Source organism: Lepidochelys kempii, chromosome 3 (assembly GCF_965140285.1).
Source record: "Lepidochelys kempii isolate rLepKem1 chromosome 3, rLepKem1.hap1, whole genome shotgun sequence".
NCBI lineage: Eukaryota > Metazoa > Chordata > Testudines > Cheloniidae > Lepidochelys > Lepidochelys kempii.
The window spans coordinates 105,250,283-105,269,036 of NC_136382.1; the positions used below are offsets into that span (position 1 = coordinate 105,250,283).

Consider the following 18,754-nt stretch of genomic DNA (forward strand, 5'->3'; position numbering starts at 1 on the left):
TGCAATGTTTTTGTATTCATTATGCTCAGCTCCCCATTTCATTATATTATTGAGATAATTATACCTAACAGAGTTTCAGGGCATAATATACCAATGCTCAATGTTTTACCTGTCTGACAGGAGTGCTCTGAAGTTAACAGGGAGGCACTGCTCATGGTTCCATAGCTAAAGTTTAATTTATAACTTAAAGCAGGGATGCAACTCCCATGAAAATACAGTGAATTCTCCATAAAAGTTTGCTTTTGAGTGCTTCCTTTTTGAGTACAGAATGAATAAATTTTCTGAGAATTTACCAGTAAATCTATGAAATTAGTTTAGGACTTATAATTAAAATGGATCCCTTAAGAAATTTAGCACAAAGTATCAACCTTTTTTGCCTCCAACTATCTTAGCAATGGAATAATAGAGACTCTTCAAACTTTCCATATAATGAATATTAATTGAAGTTTTCTGCATAGGTTACTTTTGAAGAAATTAGGTTATAGTTATGCTAAGTTACTGATTATTATATCTAATTATTAAGATTACTTCATAGACTATGGGCCAGCTTCAGTAGCTCAGGCCACTCTTAACTGGGGCCATTGTGACATCACAGATAATGCTCCTTTCTTCATGCTCATCTTCACTCAAGACCCACAAGCTCTCCTCACACACAACCCCTTCCCTTCTCCTCTTGACTCTCATGGTACTGCTTTGTGGTGTTGGGAGACCTGAGGTGGACAGTGAGGGAGGTCATTGGGAGAGAATGAGGAAGTGGACAGGATAGGGGGAAGCTGGTATGTGTGGGCGGCCCATGGGAAAGGAGGACTGTGTGTTGGCCACCAGTGCTATTCAAAGGAAGAGCCTTCCCTCTCATCTACATTCACTCTATCTCCCTAATCCTTGCACTGTCCTCTTCTCGTCTGCCTCAAACCCTTTTAGATAACTTAAAAAAAAATAGATCTGCTTCCTTTCAGCTATGACAGTCAAGTTCCAGTTTCACATCCTGGAAGATTACTTAGTAAGTGTGCATGTGTATTTTTTACAAAAATAATTATACCATAAAAACACCACCACCATCGCCACTTCACCCACTCACAGAGTAAGCTTTGTTCAGGACAGGACTGGGGCATTTTTACTACCATGTCATGAAAAAGCTTTGAGTATGTTTTCATAACAGTGGTAAAAACAACTGTATCAGCTAAATCAAGAAACCAATTGCAAGTTAAGGGCCAGATTCACTAGTAAACTCTGACTGGTTTGCACTGTTTCACTGATGCAAAACAACTGTAAACCTGGTGTAACTGGCCACTACACTGCAGCGATTTTGTGCTACTCCAGAGTTCTACAAAATACACAAAATGTACCAGTGAATTCAACCTTAAGAGATAAAATAAAATATAATTTAAAAAAAGGAACGTTTGATACTAATACATAGCTGAGACTCATTCTGGACACTACACGGTAGCACTCTCTTTTTTGTTTTGTTTTTTGTATAGCATTTACGTAGTTATGGCTTGGTATAAGAAGAGGGAGGGAGCACTTGGTGAGCCGTGAAGTGCTGCTATGCCCAGTCGGCCACTGGTGCAAGGTCCCCGAGGGACTTTATTCTAGTGGCGTAGGTTACAGGTGCTCTTTTAAAGCTCTAATGCGCATGGAGCCTAGAAACTCAGAAACAACTCCATCTCCACTTTGCCCCTGGGACTGAGTGGAGAACCAAGCTTTAGGAGCTGGGTTTTGTTTGGGGTGGGGCAGGAACTCCACTCACTCAGTGTGAACGACTGCTTACGACTGGACTCTGGCATTGTTATAACCATGGAATGAAAACGCATATGAGCCTTGTCTACACTTGTCTTAGCAGGGGAAAGTGGCACCATTCTGAAACATGGGTACTAATTTTAGTAGTGCAGATGCAGCCTTGCTGGCTTTAAGGTTGCACCTCATGCACTGAGACCTGACTCCTTCCATTTAGGAACTAAAGGCTTGTCTACACAACTATTTAAATTGTAGCAAGCAAGGGTATGAAACTACCCCATGGTAGCCCACTGATTTCATATGCTTTTTCTGGTGTAAGCACAGAAAGAGAGATGACTTTTTTTCCATTTTTCAGAACAAAATTAAAAAAGCTTTTTTAATTCTTTGTGCATAATCAGCACAGCTGAATAGGAATAATCATTCATAATTATTTTCAACTGAAGTAGCAGCAGATGAAATATAAGAGGTTTTTTTAAAGGTTCTACAAAAATAACAGCTTTTCTGTAGTCTAGGCAAACAAGTAGTGGTGGTAAGAAGTGTGTAATGGCGTACCTGCTTTAGCTGCAGAGTTGTTGGGGCTTTGCCTTGAAGCAGCAGAAGTGGGATGGCTGGAAGAAGCAGCTTTCTCGTCTTGTACTTTAGTGTCTTCGGATGCTAAAAAGAGAAGGGAAAGAGATTACTTAATTAACCATGCTATTAGAAAACAGTCTCTCTCTATTACACTGTAAGTTATTAATGTTATATAGCATTTAATTAACAACTCTGGGCATGCCTGTTATTTTAGAAAAAGTATCCTATAACATTTGGGGTAGACAAATGGTCCTTCCAAATTTCCCCATAAAATTTCAACAGCATGCATGATTATCTAGCCATGCAACTCCACATTTAGGTTGAAGAAAGATGTATAACAAAATTCCCCCTCTACAGTGCTCCCTTTAATCCTGTCTCTGAATTGTCTATGCTATACTACTAAAGGCTCATTTTTTTCTCCTATCCTCTCAGCGATGCTTAAATCCATGTTGAGCCATTACCTCTGACCAGCATATGAGACCACTGCTTCCAAAACCAGCCACATATCCCCAAATTCATCAGCCTTCAAACACCTGTTCCATTTCCTTCAGAAGGAGCTGGATTGGGCTCTTAATCAGGGCTAACAGCAGTAAAGCAGCACAAGCAACAACAGACTGAGGCTGCCCAGTGATTTAGGAGTAGCACAAACACTCCAGCTAGAGCTGGGCAAATAACTGATTTTTTGGTTCAGCCGGCAAACTGGAAAATCAGAACAAACATTTGGTTCGGTTCCAAAAACGTTCAGAATATATGTCAGCAAATTGGAAAAGTCTGGTCAGGTTCAGAAAAGAGGGACTCTCTCATCCCTGCCTGTTTCAGAGGAGGGATTTAACACCATATGTCCTACTTCCCAGTTGAGTGCCTTAATCACCAGGCTACTGAGTCATTCTCACTCTCTCTTTGACCCAATGACTAGTTCTGTATTCGTACAAAGTGGAACAGCTTCACCAGGAGAATTGAAAGAACCCACACCACAGAACAGCCTAGAGGCTGGCAGTTAGGATGCTCACATAAGGAGGGGGCAGATCTGAGTTCAAGTCTCTGCTATAGAGTAAGAACTCAAACCTGGGGCTCCTATACCCATGTAAGTGCCCTAATTATTGGGCTAAATGTTGTAACGGGGGAGCAAACATTTGTGTATCTACCACAAACACACTTTTTTCTGAAGCTGGCCCTGAAAACCATTTTCCCAGTTGAAATTAATTGGGTCAAATTTGCACGTGGTTTTGGGTCGACTGAAACTGCATTTATTTTTGGCAAATAAACTATTTGTCTGAAAATTTTTGCCCAGCCGTGACTCCAATTTATGTATCACCTATTATAACATTCTGTGCACTGAAGTAAAGAGGAATTTATATTGCTAAGAGTCAAAAGCAAGTCCCAGCTTCCTACATTTACTGCACAAAACATTAACAACACTTCAAAGACTGTTTATATTTTACGAGCACACCATAAACCTCTGCTATAGGTTCAGATGACAATTTAGGGCTTGATTGAAAGCCTGCTGAAGTCAGTAGAAAAAGCGTCTCATTGATTTCAATAGACATTGGCCCTTTGTGGGTCCAGAAAGAGATGCTTCTGGGCTCGACAAACTCCTTTACTCCTACTGAGAAAGAAAAAATGGAAAGCTTCACTTTCAAGTGTATTTAATCTTAGGCATAAATCAAAATAGTAACCTTACTCTGTTTATATTTGATGAAAACAAAGCCAGCCAGTCAGATTTCATGTCTCTCTCAGCTAATGGTTTGCCTCTGAGGTATACTCTTCTACTGTATGGATGAGTACAATTTCCTAAAGCCAAACAACCTGGGAAAATTAGAATGATGGTCAAACTTTGTGGAAGGGTTTTTAGAATTATTTCCAATGGTTCGAACAAATTCTGACTCAAAGGAAAAGGGAGATTTGTAGCAAAACCAATATACTTTTAAAAATCTAAATTGTTTAACTGAAAATCTCATTAGAAATGAGAGCTGGAGAAATTTGATTGCCATAGCTTTCAACGCTAACAAGTATTGCTCCATTAGGTTCACTTTGCTAAGTGAAGCTTTTAAGTCCCAGGTAATCAGAGAGATGGTATTGAAAACATAATTAAAAAACTTTCAGGAGGCCCCAAGGGATTTCCTAGTATTGTTTGCTTGAAGACTCTATATATGCTCCTTGGGAAAAAATAAAATCATTTAAGCACGATCTGGAAGGATTAACAATAAAGCTTTGCTATTAAGCTCTTTACTGATCCTGCATGAAGTGCTTTATTTCATCAGTCATAGTTTAGGGTGGGTAAAATAGAAAGGAGCGTGACTAAGGTGCTATACAGCATCTACATCTGGGCTTCTGATGAAAAAATGGAAACTGAAAATTTTCCATTAAAAACATCAGTTTTCAAAAGCCAGGAGTTTTCCTGAGAGTGTTTTTTGACAATCAAACATTTTTTTGCTTTTTGGAAAGAAATTGTGTGAGACGTTTTGGAATTTTTTAAAAACATGTCTTACAAAATAATAATTGGCATTTTTTGACCAGCTCTAATAAGCATTAACCATGGAGCCACCAAGGGTATTGTCTACACAGCACCTGGGAGCATGCCTCCCAGTAAGGTGGACAGACATGCACTAGCATGCTAAAAGTAGCAGTAAGAATGTTGTGGCATGGGTGGCCACAAGTACAAGCCCACCTGACCACCTGGGTCTATGCTCAGATGGCTAGCCTGTGCTATCACCCATACCACAACATCCACACTATTTTTAGCGAGCTAGTGCAAGTCTGTCTACCTCTACTGAGAGGCATGCTCCCAGCTGTAGTGTAGACATACCCAAAAGTCAAGGGAAGTCATCCTTGTAGCACCTGGCTGGGGCTGGCTCTATCCACAATAAATTACTCCACTGCTAAAAAGCAGCACAATGGAGGTCAAGACCTGTTAACATTTCCATTGCAAAGGCTGCTCTGAGAGTTCAATATCTTGCTATTTTAATGTCATATTGGATGGGAACTTAGCAAAAGGGTTTGTCCACTGTACTAAGCAATAAAAATTATGTTATAGAATTTCAGATGCTTTTTGCCTAGCCCTTATATGCACAACCACCTTTGAAAAAATACAACAGAAAAATAATACAACTTCGTGAGCACTTAGCCTCTAAACATACCATTTTCAAAACAGTGCATTTGAAACACGCTGTATATTTTTGTTACTTTAGTTATAATCTCCTTTTTTCACTGCTGCGTCACTGATGACCCACACAGAAGTTCATCTTCAAAGCCTAATGGACAGTTTTACCAAAGCCTGCCAAGACTTCAGGCTTACTATAAGCCTAAAAAAGACTAACATAATGTGCCAAGGAGTTGAGGAAGCACTTTCCATCAAGAACAACTATGAACTTGAAGTGGTGAATGAGTTCACATACCTGGGGTCCACTATCGCAGTCAACCTTTCACTTTAAACAACTCAACATCCGCCCTGGAAAAGCCACCACAACAATGTCTAGACTGAAGAGGGTTTGGCAAAAACAACAAACTGACAGAACACACAGAGAACTGTGTGTACCATGTGTGTGTTATCAGCACACTTTTGCATGGGAGAGAGACATAGCAGGAAAAGAGGCTCAACAGCTTTCAGTGAATCTTTGGTATCTCCTGGAGGGACAGAGTCACCAACATTGAAGTGCTCAAGAAGGCCAGCATACTCAGCATGCAAACACTCCTCAGACAGAGACACCTCTGCTGGGTTGGGCATGTGTGTGGAATGAATGATGGGCACATCCCAAGGGACATCCCCTATGGTGAAGGATGCCCAAAATTGCATTTCAAGGATGTGTGCAAGTGAGAAGAAATGGACATGGATGTGGACAAATGGGAAGATCACATTCAAGACCACAGCCTTTGGAAACAGGAGCTCAACACAGGTCTCCGGAGTTACAAGAGGAAGCCATCCAGCTTAGCAGAGGAGAAAAGAGCTCACAGAGGACGGAGCCCAAAGGGTCAAACCATCACCTTTAAGTGTGACAGCTACAGCAGGGACTGTCTCTCTCGAGTTGGTGGGTTTCTTCAGCCACATTCGCGGCTGCCATAAAACCAACTGAGTACATTCTTTACCTCTCAGGGGTGCATACCCATGGTCTCTCAAGACTGAAGTTTGCCTGTTAACTAATCTCCTTTTTTAATTTATATCGGCGATGTACTGAAACTCTGTCATGCGAAGTAATCTTTGGGAAGTGGTTTACTATTTCCTTTTGGCAATGTTGAGTGTTTTAGGTCCCGATCCTGCAAACAGCTATGTACATGGTTAACTTTACTCATGTGAGTAGTTCCATTGACTTCAGTGAGACGGGCATCCAGTAGATATTGGGAAGTATGTATTAATACCATTGTACAAGACCCTAGTAAGGCCTCAACTGGAATAGTGTGTACAGTTCTGGTCACCCACGTTCAAAAAATAAATTCAAATGGGAACAGGTGCAGAGAAGGACTACTCAGCTGATCAGGGGAACAAACACTATTTTACAAGGAGACTAAAAGAGCTTGTCTTGTTTAATCTAGCAAAACTAAGGCGGAAAGGTGATATCATTACTCTGTGTAAATACACCAGGGGAGTAAACACCAGGAGGGAGAAGAGCTATTTAAGCTAAAGGACAATGTTGGCATAAGAACAAATTGGTATAAACTGGCTAGGAACAAATTCAGGCTGGAAATTAGAAGGTTTCTAACCATCAGAGGGGCGAGGCTCTGGAACAGCCTCTCAATAGGAACTGTGGGGGCAAGAAACTTAACTAGGTGTAAAACGGAGCTTGATAAATTTATGAACAGGATTATATGATAGGGTTGCGATAGCAGGGGACTGAACTCAATGACCCAAGAAGTCCCTGCCAGTCCTATGTTCCTATTCATTCATGTGAATTATGTTAAACACATGCATGTGTTCATAAGATTGATGTAGTTCACAGGCTCAATCTGAAACTTTTTAGGTTCTTTATTTTTGTGGTGTTAGTTTTTTTTTTTTCAAATTGATTTTACTCAGCTGTTGTTTGCACATCTTTAACAGTGCATTTGCACTTTTTTCTCCCCACACTGCATTGCACACCTATGAAACATCTTGTTAATTCTAAATCAATGATTTAATTGTGACTGCATAGTATAGATAGCATAATTATAATCAGAGCCAGGCAAATTTTCATATGTGCATGAACCATTCTCACTTTCATTTTTGAAATTTCCTAATAAAAGAAAAAGCATCAAAAAATTGCTTTGGGTTAAACAAATGGCGTCATTCCATCCCAAACAATTTTAGCTTGTTATTTTGCCAAGAAATTCAAATTTTCTTTACTTTGTTTCAAATTCAAAGTACATTTTATTTATTTGTTGATCTATTATTCAATGTAGCAAAAAAATAAATTAAAAAATCAGTTATTTATTTACCCAGCTTTACTTGTAATAAGATATTGTGTACAAACAGCAACACTGGTGCTGTATTTTCTATACTAGGACAGTGTTTGTGGGAAGAGGTTTCAATTCATAGTCATTTTACTGCACAAAGTGATGCTGAAATTAACCGGATACCACAAGTGTGAATTTTAACGGTACAATACATGAAGTAAGAATAGGCAGTGACATTATGGAAATAGCCACTGTTAGTAGTATGTCATATGAGATAGATTACTTTATACCATAAATGGACTATCTAGACAACCAGACAGCTCTGTTTCCAAATCTAAAGCATATGACTGTATTGGTTGCAGCATGGTCTAATAACTGAACGTGGGCTCAGGAGCCAGAAAATTCTGAGTTCTCATCATAGAGCAATACTGAAGGAATGACCTCCTGTGGCAGACAGCAGCGTGACAGGCACACCTGCCTCAGTTTCCCCTTTCAGAGTCCCCAGTAACTCCATTTCAGATTCATTTGACACAATACCTTCCTTGGAGCTGGTTTATTATATAACATTGTGCAAATGGTCCAAAACCAAAGTCTCAAAATATATAGTTCATTTCTCACCCCAGTGGAAATAGTCAGTGAGCTCACCTGAAATCTCACCCCACAATGCCCCACATACCACACACAAGTACTTGCAACTACATCAAGACTCTCTAGCAGTCCTCCCCTGTCCCATGGCAACGAACTCAGCCTATCCTTCTGGAGTGTAACTCTGCTCTTCCGAGCAGGAAACCCCACAGCGTCTCTGCTGGGAGATCATCTTTACCAGGGGAGCACTCCTAATTCATCCCTGATCCCCCTCATGGTTCTGGGTCCAGCTCCCTGGCCCTGGAGATGGCAGCAAGTAAGCTCCTTCAGCCCATGACTCTGGCGCTCCAGCTTAGAACCAGCAGGCATCTCCCTCTGCTGTTCCTCCTGCCTTCAGCCCTGGTTCTCTCTGGCTTGGGATGCCAGCCAGCAAACCCCTCCTGCTATTCTCCTGCCTTCAGCTTTCTCTCAGGTCCCAAACATGCAGTCTTTGGCAGCTCTCTCCTGCCCGACTCCTACTCAGTCAGCTCTGATTCACCAAATCTTTCCAATACCCGGACTCTCTCTAACACTTTATAGCCCTCAGGTGCTGCTCCATACTCCTAACTGGGAGTACCTGCTCTGGCACAGGGGTGCCAGACCTACTTAATTTACTGGGGCCAGCCACCCTGCAGCAGCTCTAACACCTGCTCTGCCACTGACCTTGAGTGATTCACAACCTAAAGCACTCTGGAAACCAAGAGAGCTATGTGTAGACTAAACAGAATTTTTTTAAATTGGGGAACTATCTACTAGTGGAGGTATTAATTTTGCCTCCATCACTGTAGTACCTCACAATTTTTAATGTGTTTATCCTCAACATATCCACTGAGGGAGGGGAGTGCTATTATCCCCATTGTACAGGTAGGGAACTGAGGCCCAGTGAGATGTGGTGACTTGCCCAAGGTCACACAAAGTCAGTGTATAACACACTGAAGATCAATTTCTGCCAACATTTTCTCTCCCTGATTTTTACAGCTTCCCTGCTTGACAAAGACTTCACATCTAGCTCCCAATGGAGCTTTGTTCCCCCGTCAAACAAACAGGTCCCTGCCTGACTCCCAGCACCTCTCCATAAAGAAGATCCCTTCATGCAACCCTCCTCAAATTAGCTTCCCACCGTGGACTTCTTGCCTTGTTCTACATCCTGCAGTTTCTCTTTACACAGAGCGAGGTTTCCCAATGTCTGTCCCCTTAAAGGAAGCATAAAAAAGAATGTCAAACCGTATCTTGTCCCTGTCCTGCAAAGACTTAAATACATGCATAACTTTACCCACATGAGTATTTCCACTGATTTTAACATGGCTACCCATGTGGGTAAAGTTATGCATGTGCTTAGGTCTTCACTCTTTGCAGAATCTAGGTTGGAGCTTGTTTCAAACAGCTTCCAATAAAACAATAATAATAATAATAATACCACCTAGCTCTTATAGAGTGCTTCTCACCCAGAGATCTGCAAGTGCTCTACAAAAGGAGGCCAGTGTCATTATCCCTGTTTTACAGATGGGGAATGTGAGTCACAGAAAGAGGAAGGACTTGCCCAAGGTCATGCAGCAGGCCAGTAGCAGAGCTAAGCCACACTGTGCATTCATAAAAACACTAATTTTAAAATATATTTTAACAACAAATTTAGACAAAAGACCCTACCTAAAGCAGTCCAGTAACATAGCCTCTTTGATTGGGTCTGAAATCCACGGGAAATCACATATCCAGACAATGAATCAGCTGGGAAGACCTGTACTCTGCATCTCATTAATTTTTGGGTTTAAGTGACATCCTTAATGTTATTTGCATTTAATATTCTTCAGAGTGCCATCCCAAGTCACCACTAGGTCTACTGCAAGGATCTGCAGTCCCTAGCTTGCGTGTTATGGATACACTGCACAATTGGACAAATGAGCTTTGACAATGCTACTTCAAACCTGTGGAATAATCTGCAGTCGCTGCAAGAAACATGAATTCCATAAATAAGCCAAATACTTTCCCTCTGCACATAGTCTGCACTTTGCACACAGCTTCTTTTTCCTTTGCATCTCACACAATTTCCCTAGTATGTAGAGGTTGCCATGTACACACAACTCCAAATTAGCAATGGCAAGACTCTAACTCGGCAAAATGAGATGTAGCAAACGCACAGAAAATACACTTAACCTGCTGATCTGCTAAACTCTCTCTTTGCATTTTTAATATCCTTACAACCTATCATTACCTGCTTAAGGATAGGAAAAACAGCACAAAAGCCGTATCTGTTGCAAATATACGGTAGGGAATTCTGTTTGTGCTGTTGATTTATTTAAGTAATTTTTGCTCTTATTTAAATCATTTTGGCTTTAAAATTCCAGGTTTTAAGATTGCCTTTGGGAATTTACATGTACGCATTGAACCTAAATGAGCAGCAATTGGCAAAGCTAAATTAAAAAGCATTTTAATTTATGTATCTATTTAGATAGTGTAAATAACCATGGGGTAATATCTAACAAGTATCAGATTAAATAAAGAGTCTGTGGAAAAACTTGACAGACTTCTAAAAATAATGTTTTATTACTTCAATTCATTATTTATTAGTCAATTTATCATGTTTCTTAAGTAACCAATGTAACACTACTCATTCCATTTCCCTCAGCTGCGGTTAAAATCTTTTGTCTCAAGTAGCTGTAGTAAATTTCTGTCCACTTCCCAACAAGAAAAACAAACAAAACCAAACCCAAAAAACAGATGCTAAAGTACTCAGAGGCTGTTTAGTGACAGGAGAAGATACACATGCTGGTAAACTGGAGGCATCCAAATATCTGTAGGTGTTTGACAAGTTAGTTTCTTTACTGGATAAAATAGGTATTGAGCAGAAGAGGAGAAAGTGTCCTCTTCCAAACTCTCCTAGGGTTGCCAGGCGCAGGTTTTTGACCTGAGTGCCTGGTTGAAAAGGGACCCTGGCGACTCCGGTCAGTGCCTGCGCGAGCGGGCAGTGTGCAGACACCTCTGGCCCCTCCGCCTAGGAGCCAGATATGCCGGTCACTTCCAGGAGCGGCCTGAGGTAAGCGTCACCCATCCGGAGCCCACAGCCCAAACCCCCTCAAACGCCCTCCTGGAGCCCACACCCCCTCCTGCACCCCAACCTCCTGCCCCAGCCTGGAGTCCCCTCCTGCACCCCAAACCCCTCATCCCGGCTGTACCCCAGAGCCCACCCGCCTCTCAGAGTCCACACCCCCAGCCGGAACCTGCTTCCTCTCTCGCATGGAAAAGATTATAATAGAAAAAAATTTTCTTCCAGCAATATTGTCATCACCATTTGTCAGTTAGTCCCTCACCCTGCCAAGTAGCTCTTTCCCATCAATGATCCCATTATCAGAGAAGAACAAGGAACTAGTATCAGAGGTGGCAACTGCAGTAAGGTGATATCACAGAGCCAAAGTAGCACCCAGGCACAGAAGAGGTAACAGTGTGGTACTGGGAAATTCAGAACAACTAGCAGTTGTAATCCATACCCCTCCCCACCCCCCAACTTCCAATTCTTATACTTTTTCAGATTCTTTACTTGTTGAGGTTGCTACATCGAGCAGTTCAGTCTAATTCAGAAACTGCTACTTTACACGCAGTGTCCCCATGTTTACTACAGGGTACAATGCAGAAAAAGTCACCAGAACGAGTCACGGGAGAAACCAAATATGTACAGCATTGCAAAATTAACTAGGACCAGCATAGGTTATTTCGCTGCCTTGTAAAGCAAAAATGCTGAATTTACAAACTAATGGTCCAATTTAGTATAGCAAGCTCTGTAAGAACAACAAAAGATGACATTTGAAAATGTAAATTCACTCAAAAGTGTCTCCTTTTTTTTTTGAAATACAACAAAAATGGACATGGGCTGGCACTAAATAGGTTTGGTAGCAGATGCTAAAAATTGAATAGTATGCCAATAATTAATTTGGAGATTCCTAAGAGACTCACCTGTCGCACAACAAGCTTATCCAGGACACAGCAAAAGTCTGTGGCCTTTGTGCTATAAGATCCACTGAAAAAGGGCCATTTGGTCAGCAGCCTGAAGAAAATGGGCCATTATTCTGAGAAGAATGTTCTGCAAGATGGAAGATTCTAGCTTGGTCCCTCCATCTTTCTGAGGACTCCTTTTCTTCTAGCTATACAAGTCAGTTCATGGATAGAATCTGCCCTGACATTTCCACAAAAATCTCATCACTGAAATAGCACTTCATGCTTTCCTTGTGCTTTAAACTCAGACAGTTCAGCTGCTGAGCTTGCTGGTAAGCAGACAATTGTCTACCTTATTCATTAATTTCATGAGTTGCAAGTTTACCTTATTTGTTCATGGTCCTTCCATTTGACATTATCCAAATTTGCCCTCTAAACTAATTAAGCCCAAAGGTAGTGCAAAGCTTTTTTGACTGTTTTCTGTTCCAGAAGTGGAAATGAAGTTCCACCTATTGGCAAGACTAAGTTTGGATCCAGATCCAAACTTTCAGAACATTCCCTTTTCCTAACCCTGGAGTTCATTTTTAAACTCCATCCAGTACAGCTGTACAGAGGGGGACATTTACTCCAGTCCTGGAACCTTTAGGCACTCCTGTCTGATTTGCTACTTGAACAGAAGATAGTCTGATGGACTGAGGATGGGGAATTATAAAAATTGGAAGTCAGTGAGTTTATTTATACCTAGGGCCCTACCAAATTCATGGTCCATTTTGGTTGATTTCATAGCCATAGCATTTTAAAAATCATAAATTTCATGATTTCAGCTACTTAAATCTGAAATTTCACGGTGTTGTAATTGTAGGGATCCTGACCCAAAAAGGAGTTGAGGGCAGGTCGCAAGGTTATTGTAGGGGGGTTGCGGTACTGCTGTGCTTACTTCTGTGCTGCTGCTGGCAGAGGTGCTGCCTTCAGAGCTAGGCAGCTGGCTGGGCAGCAAGTTGTATGGGCCTGTGGTGCCCATGCTCCAGCAATATTCAGGGCCCGGGGGCCTGGCTCCAGCAATATTCGGGGCCAGGTCTCTCCTCCGGCCCCGCCTGCCACCCCCATGCGCCTCCCCCGCATGTCCACCGGCCCCCAATTGTTGCCCCAGCGCAGAGCCTCTCTGCATCAACTGCCACCGCAGGGTCCTAGTGCCCCCCATCCACTACTGCCAGGGCACACTGACCCTGAGCCTACCCTTCCCCCTCAGACCCTTTCATTTTCCAGTGGGACCATCCACCAGCACAGGGGCCCCCCCTGCCCGCAGTCACCGCTCCTGCCCCATGCTGGACAAGGGGCAGACCCACCCCCAGCAAGGCTATAGTGAGGGGCAGCAACAGGGGAGAAGGTGCACATGTGATGGCAGCCCCCCTCCCCTCCCCACAGCACCCACCAGAGGGGAGGCAAGGGGACTTCCTGTACCTGAGAGGAGCCATAGGAGCACGTGCAGTAACAGTGGTGTGAGGTGAGTGTGGCGCAGAGGGGAAATGGGGGAGGCCCTCCCCCGGAGCTCACAAGTGCTTGCGGGGAAAGAGCTGGGAGTTTGCACCCCAAACTTCTCATCCCCAGCCCTGTCCCACCCCAGAGCCCGCAACCCCGGCCAGAGCCCTCACCCCCTGCACCCCAACCCTCTGCCCCAGACCCAAGCCCCTCCCACACTCCAAATCCCTCATCCCCAGCCCCACCCCAGAGCCCACACCCCAACCCTCTGCCCTAGCCCTGAGCCCCCTCCCACACCCCAAACCCCTCATCCACAGCCCTCACCCCTGCACCCCAGGCTTCTGCCTGAGCCCCTCCCACACCCCAAACCCCTCATCACCAGCCCCACCCCAGAGTCCTCACATTTTTACATTATTTTAAAAAATATACAGTAACTCCTTGCTTAAGGTTGTAGTTATGTTCCTGAAAAATGCTACTTTAAGTGAAACAATGTTAAGCGAATCCAATTTCCCCATAAGAATTAGGGTGGAGTTCGGTTCCAGGGAATTTTTTCTTTGTCAGACAAAAGGCATATATATATATATTATATACACACACATACATACACACACACTAAGTTTTAAACAAACAATTTAATACTGTACACAGCAATGAAGATTGTGAAGCTTGGTTGAGGTGGTGAAGTCAGAGGGTGGGATATTTCCCAGGGAATGCCTTACTGCTAAATGATGAACTAGCACTCGGCTGAGCCCTCCAGGGTTAACACGTTGTTAACGCAGCCTCATATTCTAAAAGGCAGCATGGGCAGAGAGAGACAGAGACAAACCCTGGGTGTGAGAGAGAGACTTTGAGACAGCAGCTACTGCCAGCAAGATCCCTCCATTCTGAGCCCTGTTGTATCCCTCGCACTCTGTGGTGATGGGGGGCAGGAACAGGGGAGGGGGACACCCTGACATCAGCACCCCTTCACCCCACCCTGCACAGCAAGCAGGAGGTTCATGGGAGCAACTCCAAGGCAGAGGGCAGGAGCAGCACATGGCAGTGGTGGGAGGGATACCTAAACTGCCCAACAATTGATAGTCTGCTGGGCAGCAGCCGCACAGGGAACTTAGGGGAGCTGATAGGTGGGCTGTCGGCCCAACCTGGTTCCAAGCCCCCACCACTAGCGCTCCAACGGGCTGCATTTTCTGCAAGCAGTGGACAAAGCAGGTGGCTGCCTACCACCACTATAAGGGAGCACAGTGCAACTTTAAACAAGCATGTTCTCTAATTCGGAGATTCCCAAACTGTGGTCCATGGACCACCAGTGATCAGCGAGCTCCCTTCAGGTGGTCCGCGGATAGTTCCCTCTAAGGTGCACACCTGGGCGGCCGCACATGAAAGAATGAAGGGCCACCCACCTAATTAGTGGAGCCGCGCAGGTGTGGCTCCACTAATTACGTGCCTGGACCCTGGAGAATTTGCACATGTAAGGTGATGTGGTGGCCTTGGGGGGGAATAGGGGGTAGGTGGGAGGGGGCAATGGTGTGAGAAGAGGGGGTGAGGGGGAATTTGGGACCCGCAGAGCTACGGCAGCCAGAGAAAGAGGCTCCAGAGCTGCGGCTGCTGGGGAGAAAGCCCCTTCCTTCCCAGCTTCAGCTCTGTGGCTGCTGTGGCAGGGGAGAGACCCCCACCCCCTTTCCAGCCCAAGCTCAGGGGCTGCTGTGGTGGGGGAGAGAAGGAAAGAACCCCACTTCTTCCCAGTCCCAGCTTCGGGGCTGCTGCAGCAGGGGAGAGACCCTCCCCCTCCTTCCCAGCCCCAGCTTGGGGGCTGCTGCAGTGGGGGAGAGAGGGCACTTCCATAGCATTAGAAAAGTTAAGACTACTGATATTAAAATATGAGTTGTGTGCTTTTATGTGTAGAACAAAAAAAGTTTATTATTAAGGGGTTTTTTTATATAGCACTTTTATCCAAAGTGCTTTACAATAGTTAGCTAACGGTACAAACAACATTTGGAAAGGTCATTAAGTGGTCCGCCAAGACACACAGCAATTTTCAAGTGGTCCGCGGAAAAAAAAAGTTTGAGAGCCACTGCTTTAATTGATCAGCAACGTAACAACAAAACAACGTTAACCAGGATGACTTTAAGTGAGGAGTTACTGTATATTGGCTTACAAGGTAGGCGGGGGGGGACAGCAGGGTGGGACTTGGACCTATTCTGGGCACCACCAAAAATTATACAAACCTACTGCCTCTGGCAGCTGGAGAGAGGCGGCTGCTGGCCAGGCACCCCGCTCTGAAGGCAGAGCCACTGCCAGCAGCAGCGCAGAAGGATGGCATGGTATGGTATTTCCACCCTTACTTCTATGCTGCTTCCTGCAGAGCTGGGCCCTCAGTCAGCAGCCACCACTCTCTGGCTACCCAGCTCTGAAGGCAGCAGTGCAGAAGTAAGGGTGACATGGTATGGTATTGCCAGCCTTCTGCGCTGCTTCTGGTGGGGCACTTCAGAGCTGGGCGCTCGGCTAACAGCTGCCACTCTCCAGCCACCCAGTCCTGAAGGCAGTGCAGAAGTAAGGGTGGCAATACTGCGAGCCTTCTAAAATAACCTTGCGACTCCCCTGCAACTCCCTTTTGGGTCAGGACCCCCAATTTAAGAAGCGCTGGTCTCCCCCTTGAAATATTTATAGTACAGGGCAAAAGCACACAAATGACCAGATTTCACAGTGTGTGACGCATTTTCTATGGCCGTGAACTTGGTAGGGCCCTATTTATACCCCCTAGAAGCAGCTCCATAATGCCTCGCTGGAGGTAGAGAATTCGTTTAGGTGGAGAGAGGTGGGACTTATCTAGCAGTTCAGTCTTTTCTCAGAGATTGGTCTGTTTCAGAGCCAATGTTCACAGCCTTCTTCACCCTACTTGGTTTGGAAGCACTAATAACAATGGACTTGAGTAAAGCCTGTGGAAAGAAATCTACAAAAGCCAGAGTCCTGAATTATTACAGTATCTTCCCCCTCCCCTCTACATCACATCCCTAATGTTCTCTGTGATATATGGTAATTTTCTGTAACATCCTTGAAAAACCTTACTAAATTAAGTTTAAGTATTTTGAAGTGCAATATATTAAATATAAAGTAGGGCTGTCAATCGCAGTTAGCTCATGCGATTAACTAAAAAAATTAGTCACGATTAAAAAAATTAAAACTGCAGTTAATCATGATTAATCGCATTGTTAAACAGAATACCAACAGAAACTTATTAAATATTTGTGGATGTTTTTCTACATTTTCAAATATATTGATTTCAATTAAAACACAGAATACAAAGCATACAGTGCTCACTTTATATTATTTTTTATTACAAATATTTGCACAGTAAAATGATAAACAAAAGAAACAGTATTTTTCAGTTCACCTCATACAAGTACTGGAGTGCAATCTCTTTCTCGTGAAAGTGTAACTTTCAAATGTAGATTTTTTTTTTGTTACATACCTGCACTCAAAAACAAAACAATGCAAAACTTTAGAGCCTACAATTCCACTCAGTACTACTTCTCGTTCAGCCAATCGCTACGAGAAACATGTTTGTTTACATTTACGGGAGATAATGCTGCCCACTTCTTATTTACACTGTCAGCAGAAAGTGAGAACAGGCGTTCACATGGCATTTTTGTAGCTGGCATTGCAAGGTATTTACGTGCCGGATATGCTAAACGTTAGTATGCCCCTTCATGCTTTGGCTACCATTCCAGAGAACAGAACATGTCGTTCATTTTAAGAACGCTTCCGCTGCAGATTTGACAACATGCAAAGAAGGTACCAATGTGAGATTTCTAAAGATAGCTACAGCACTCGACCCAAGGTTTAAGAATCTGAAGTGTTTTCCAAAATCTGAGAGGGACAAAGTCTGGAGCATGCTTTCAGAAGTCTTAAAAGACCAACACTGTGATGCAGAAATGACAGAATCTGAACCACCAAAAAAGAAATCAACCTTCTGCTGGTGGCATCTGACTCAGATGATGAAAATGAACATACATTGGTCTGCACTGCTTTGGATTGTTATCGAGCAGAACCCGTCATCAGCTTGGACGCATGTCCTATGGAAGGGTAATTGAAGAATGAAGGGACATATAAACTTTAGCACATCTGGCATGTAAATATCTTGTGACACAGGCTACAACAGTGCCATGAGAACACCTGTTCTCATTGTCAGGTGACATTGTAAACAAGAAGCAGGCAGCATTATTTCCTGCAAATGTAAACAAACTTGTTTGCCTGAGCGATTGGCTGAACAAGAAATAGGACTGAGTGGACTGGTAGGTGCTAAAGTTTTACATTATTTTATTTTTGATTGCAGTTATTTTTTGTAAACAATTCTACATTTGTAAGTTCAATTTTCATGACAAAGAGATTGTGCTACAGAACTTGTATTCTGGTAAATTGAAAAATACTATTTCTTCTGTTTTTTACAGTGCAAATATTTGTAATAAAAATATAAAGTGAGCACTGTACACTTTGTATTCTGTTACAATTGAGATCAACATGTTTGAATATGTAGAAAACATCCAAAAATATTTAAATAAATGGTATTCTATTATTGTTTAACAGTGCAATTAATCACGATTAGTTTTTTTTAATAGTTTAACAGCCCTAATATAAAGGTTATGTATTACTCTGGGCCTCTCTTGGGAGGGGTTATGTGAACTCTGGGGAGTGCCATGAACTTCAAAGGACTATACTGAATAACGTGGCAGACAAGAAGGGACTTTTGGGACAAACAATGTCAAGTGGGAATCTCTTGGAGAAGGTGAATACAAATTCTCCTCCTCTGGCTATGGAAAAACCCAGCCTTTTGAAACTATGTCCTGAAGAGAGGACCATTGTCATATGACTACTTGTTCCCAGAGTGTCAGGATCAAAGGTCCATGCTGTATAGAGGAAAGATTGATCCATTCTGAGCTATGGCTGTTATGAACTGGTAACCACGGAAAAAGTCCTTTGTGGGATTTGAAGGACTATCTTATATCAAAGCCTTTGTTGGACTTGGGGCGTGATCTGGTAAGCTTATTAGACTGTGTGTAGGTTA

General features: G+C 43.1%; 1 protein-coding gene across 7 annotated transcripts in view; it reads right to left on the reverse strand.

The window, feature by feature from the left end:
- MAP7 (microtubule associated protein 7) overlaps positions 1-18,754 on the reverse strand; it is a 201,140-nt gene that overhangs the window by 92,032 nt on the left and 90,354 nt on the right. For all 7 annotated transcript variants that reach the window (XM_073337419.2, XM_073337415.2, XM_073337417.2 and 4 more), the window contains exon 2: positions 2,287-2,388. In XM_073337419.2, coding sequence (XP_073193520.1) covers positions 2,287-2,388 — 102 coding nt within the window. The remainder of the gene's footprint in view (positions 1-2,286; positions 2,389-18,754) is intronic.